This window comes from Myotis brandtii, unplaced genomic scaffold (genome assembly GCF_000412655.1).
Source record: "Myotis brandtii unplaced genomic scaffold, ASM41265v1 scaffold463, whole genome shotgun sequence".
Lineage (NCBI taxonomy): Eukaryota > Metazoa > Chordata > Mammalia > Chiroptera > Vespertilionidae > Myotis > Myotis brandtii.
Window position 1 is genome coordinate 1048513 of NW_005367694.1, and position 4368 is coordinate 1052880.

At 61.0% G+C, this 4368-nt stretch overlaps 1 protein-coding gene across 1 annotated transcript in view; it reads right to left on the reverse strand.

The window, feature by feature from the left end:
- Positions 1-4368, reverse strand: part of ABCB9 (ATP-binding cassette, sub-family B (MDR/TAP), member 9) — a 30764-nt gene that overhangs the window by 23110 nt on the left and 3286 nt on the right. Inside the window, exons 3-4 of the mRNA XM_014547021.1 lie at positions 1354-1468; positions 773-903 (exon numbers count right to left, since the gene is read on the reverse strand). Of these exons, the coding sequence (XP_014402507.1) occupies positions 773-903; positions 1354-1468 (246 nt within the window). The remainder of the gene's footprint in view (positions 1-772; positions 904-1353; positions 1469-4368) is intronic.

The window sequence follows — 4368 nt, forward strand, 5'->3', positions numbered from 1 at the left end:
CCCCCCCGCCCAGGGCTGCTCTGAGCCCGGCCCTTGCCACCGGCATTTTGTGCCGTCAGACCCACAGCACAGAGGAGGGACCGAGACTCAGGGGGGAGGACGCCTGCGCAGAGCCACACACATTGCCCGTCACTGAGCTGGAGCCAAACCCGTGCCTCTCCCCGTCCCTGGAGAGGGGCTGACTCCCCGCTTCCCTCACACGGAGAAATAACAAGCCGGGCTGCGGAGGAAGGAGCTGGGGCCTCCTACCAGCTGCTGGGCTAAGGGCTTCACAACCCCACGGGGTGGCTACTCCTGCTGTTCCCATTTTAGAGATGAGAACACAGAGGCCCAGGGGTTGTTAGCGAGCGGTGGAACCAGGTCTTGGACGTGGGCCAGAGACGGTGATCTCGGCCGGATGCTGCACTGCTCTGCCCTGCATGCCCCCCCTCCCACTCACCCAGAGGATCTGGGCCCTTTAGGCTGCAGGCTTGGGTGGTCCTGGCCCCTGTGGTGCCCAGAGGTCAGTGGGAAGCAGGGCCTTGGCTGCTGCAGGGACCTCGGGTGGCCTGGCCGGGGTCCTACAGCGGCCACAGCTCACACCAAAGCCTCAGCCAGCAGCCCAGCTCCCCGGGGCCTGAGCCCGCCTCCTGGGACGAGTCCACCCAGAACTGGGAGGCAGAAAAGCCAGCATGGCTGAGACCACAACCGTGCCTGTCTGTTTTCTCAGCAGGAGGCAAACCCACCCGCCTGAGCCCGCCCAGGTCCCCGAGGCCCAGCGAGGCGAGCCCACCTGTGCGGTTCTCGTCAAAGAAGCTCGTCTCCTGAGACACCAGCGAGCGGAAGAGGCAGTTCCGGAGGCGAATGTTCAGTCTGGCAAATATGAGGGTAAAAATGCCGCCCCGAATACCTGCGGCAAATGAGCTAATTGCAGATAAGAGATGTTATACATGGCACGGCGTCCTTCCGGCAACCGACGACCCGCCCGCCGCCCTCCCGCTGCTGGCAGGCCCGGGCCCACCCCTGACCCACTCCCAGGACTCTGCCCCCCACTGGAGCCCCCAAGGTGAGAGCGAAGAGGGGGCTGTGTTTACTGGGGCCAGGACCCGACTTCGCCAGCCGGACCCCTCAAGGGCGCACAAGGCTGGCCCTGGAAAACCAGACAGGAGCCCTGGAGGAGGGTGTGGCTCAACCAAGTGGACATGGGTGCTGAGCTAGTTCAGTTGTTGGTTACTATGGGGACCAGCTGAGGGACAGGCCCACCAGCGGCATTTCTGGGGCCCCTCTGGCTCATTCCCTCGCCCCCCTCCCCCAGGAGCTGCCCGACCCCTGCCCCTGCTGTGGCCTGGGGGGCGGGCGTGGCGGGAGGGCTACCTGCCAAGGGCCAGCAGGCACATGACCACGACGGCCGTGCTGAACTGCTCCATGCTCTTCTGGATGACGATGCCGTCGATGGCGCGGCCGGTGTAGTAGGGCAGGAACGTCTCTCCTGCGGGAGACGGGGCTCAGGGGGCGTCTGCAGCGGGGAGCCCGCACCCTTCCTCCCGAGCCCCCCACAAACTCTCCTCTCCCCATGGCGGGGGCTGGAGGGGCCGCCCATGCCGAATGCCCCCACTTTTCAGAGAAGAGCCACAGGAGGCGCGGGGACTTGGATCTGAACCGAGTGTGTGGGAATTAATCACAGCTACCAGGCACCTGCCACGGAGCCACGGAGTCACGGGGCCACGAAGCCACAAGGCCCAGGCGGCATTGCATTCCCTGCGTGCAGACTCTGAGGTTGGCCGTTGTCACCCCACCTCACAGCTGAGGAAAGTGGCGCTGAGGAGCTGAGATGGCACTCGCTCAGGCTCCGGGACGTCAAAGCTCACTGCTTTCTTGCTGGCGGGGGGTTCGAGTCTGCATTCTAGAGCCTCGGCGATGCTGGTATCCTGGCTGGGAACGGCCCCGCCCCTCCTGGTGGGCACTTTAGTTTGCCGATTATGTCCTACCCATTTGTCTTGTATCCTCACAACAACCTGGGCAGATGTGGGGAGAGGGGATGTACAGAGGGGGAATGGGAGGCTCAGAGGGGCTGAGTAATTTGCCAGAAGTCACACGGCAATCAAGAGGAGGGGCCAGGACACACATCCAAGCCAGCTTCCAATCTGGGGTGATGTCTTTCCTTGTCCCTTTCCTCTCCCAAATTCGGGTGCCCACTCGCATACTACGGGAATGATGGGCAGGGAGTGGAGCGTGGTCAGACCAGGCTGGGTCCCCTGTCTTCAAGGCCCGTCTTTCCCGAGGCCACAGCCTGGCTCGGGGCTGGGCATACAGCCGGCGCTCAATAAAGGTCAGTGAATGAATCCTGGGCAGCTCTACAGGACTGGCTCGGGCGGGACAGGGAGGCCTTCTGTGGGGTTCTGGCGCCCTCTGCTGGTGGTGGGATGGGGACCATAAGGTGGCAGCCGCCACGGAGTCTCCAGCCGCCGCTGTGGAGTCTGCCTCAGCTTACCCCGGGGAGAAGAGGCATCGGCGAGCTCCAGCAGCACTGACCGCAGCCAGCACCAGTGAAGGCCAGTGATCACACGTGTTCACGGAGCCCTTACCGGTGCGGGCGCCGTGCTAAGCACACCCCCTTGTCCAATCTGCACAAGAACCACACGGAGCTCTCCAGCCGGCAACCCCGCGGCTCCGCCTCCAGAACATTTCCAGAACCCGACCACTCTTACTGCCCCTCCTGCCCCCCCGCCGCGTCCACGCTGCCGGCCTTGCCTGGGCCACCCTAGCAGCAGCTCCTGGCTCCCCCTGCTCCGCCCTCGCGCCCATCAGCCTCTCCACCCATGGACAGCGGGAGCCGGTGAAGCCGAAATAAAACCTTGTCGTCTCTCAGCTCAAAACAGTCCGACGGCTCCCATCGCATCCAGGGTAACAAAGTCCTCACAGGGGCCACGGCGCCCTGACCTGACCTCATCTTCCACTCTCCCCCTCACTCCCTGCTCCAGCTACGCCGGCCTCTTTGCTGTCCCTTTAACAACCAGGACCTTCCTGCTCGGGACCTTGTACAGGCTGCTCCTGCCAGGAGCACTGTCACCCCACATATCTGCTCCCTCGTCTCTTAAAAGTCCCAAACGCCTCCCAATAGTCCTACAGGTGTGGTCTTCTTCTTCCCATTTCGCAGATGAGGAAACTGAGGCTCAGAGAGGCTAAGTCACTTGTCCACGTTTATGCAGTTGGGTTGCCATGAAATTCATCTTCAAGAATCTCAATTTAGCCCTGGCTGGTCTGGCTCAGTGGATAGAGAGTTGGCCTGTGGACTGAAGGGTCCCAGGTTTGATTCTGGTCAAGGACACATGCCCGGGTTGCAGGCTCGATCCCCAGTGGGGAACGTGCAGGAGGCAGCCGATCAAGGATTCTCTCTCGTCACTGATGTTTCTATCTCTCTCTCCCTCTCCCTTCCTGTCTGAAATCAACAAAAATATAATTTTAAAAAAAGAATCTCAATTTAATAGGAGATACTCAAACGAACCTTTTCCCCAATGGGCAGTGTTTCTTTTAGAATATGAGGCATCAGAAAAAGCTGGGCCCTCCTGGGTGCTTGTTGATTGAATTAATAATAATTGAATTAATAATAATCACAGCACCTAACTTCTATGAGCACCCACTTTTCCCAGGCACCATGCTTCATCTGCCTGGATTCTCTCAATAACTCGGTGAACCCCCATTTCCGGATGAGACACCGAGGGTTGGCCAGGTCACGCAAGCTTGCCTGAAGTTAGCAGGGGCGTCGGGGGCCGGGTCAAGTGCGAGCCTTCCCCTCGGCCCAGTCCTGCAGGTGCCCACACCTGCTCAGCTGCACCAGGACGTTGGTGACCCTGAGGACACGCCAGCTGACAACAGGGCCCCGGCAGGTGCGGGAAATGGGGTCCTGGGGCAGCCGCTGCCCACACGGGCAGGATGGTCACTTGTTCATTCACTCAGGGAGCCTGCCTCTGGCCGGGCATCGGGGCGTCCGGGGCGAGTCAGGCCCAGTGCCGGCCCCCGAGGGGCTCAGAGTCTTGAGGGGAGGCAGCAGGGTGGACTCCTGATTCTCACGTCACCAATGCTGTTACTAAGGCGCAAAGGGCGTCTCAGAGGAGGGGACAGCTGGGCCTCGAAGCGTGAGTAGGAGAAACTATCTGGATACACGAAAAAGGTCATCCCAGCCGTAACCGGTTTGGCTCAGTGGATGGAGCGTCGGCCTGCGGACTGAAGGGTCCCGGGTTCGATTCCGGTCGGGGGTATGTGCCTTGGTTGTGGGCACATCTCCAGTAGCGGGTGTGCGGGAGGCAGCTGATCGATGTTTCTCTCTCATCGATGTTTCTAACTCTCTATCCCTCTCCCTTCCTCTCTGTAGAAAAATCAATAAAATAT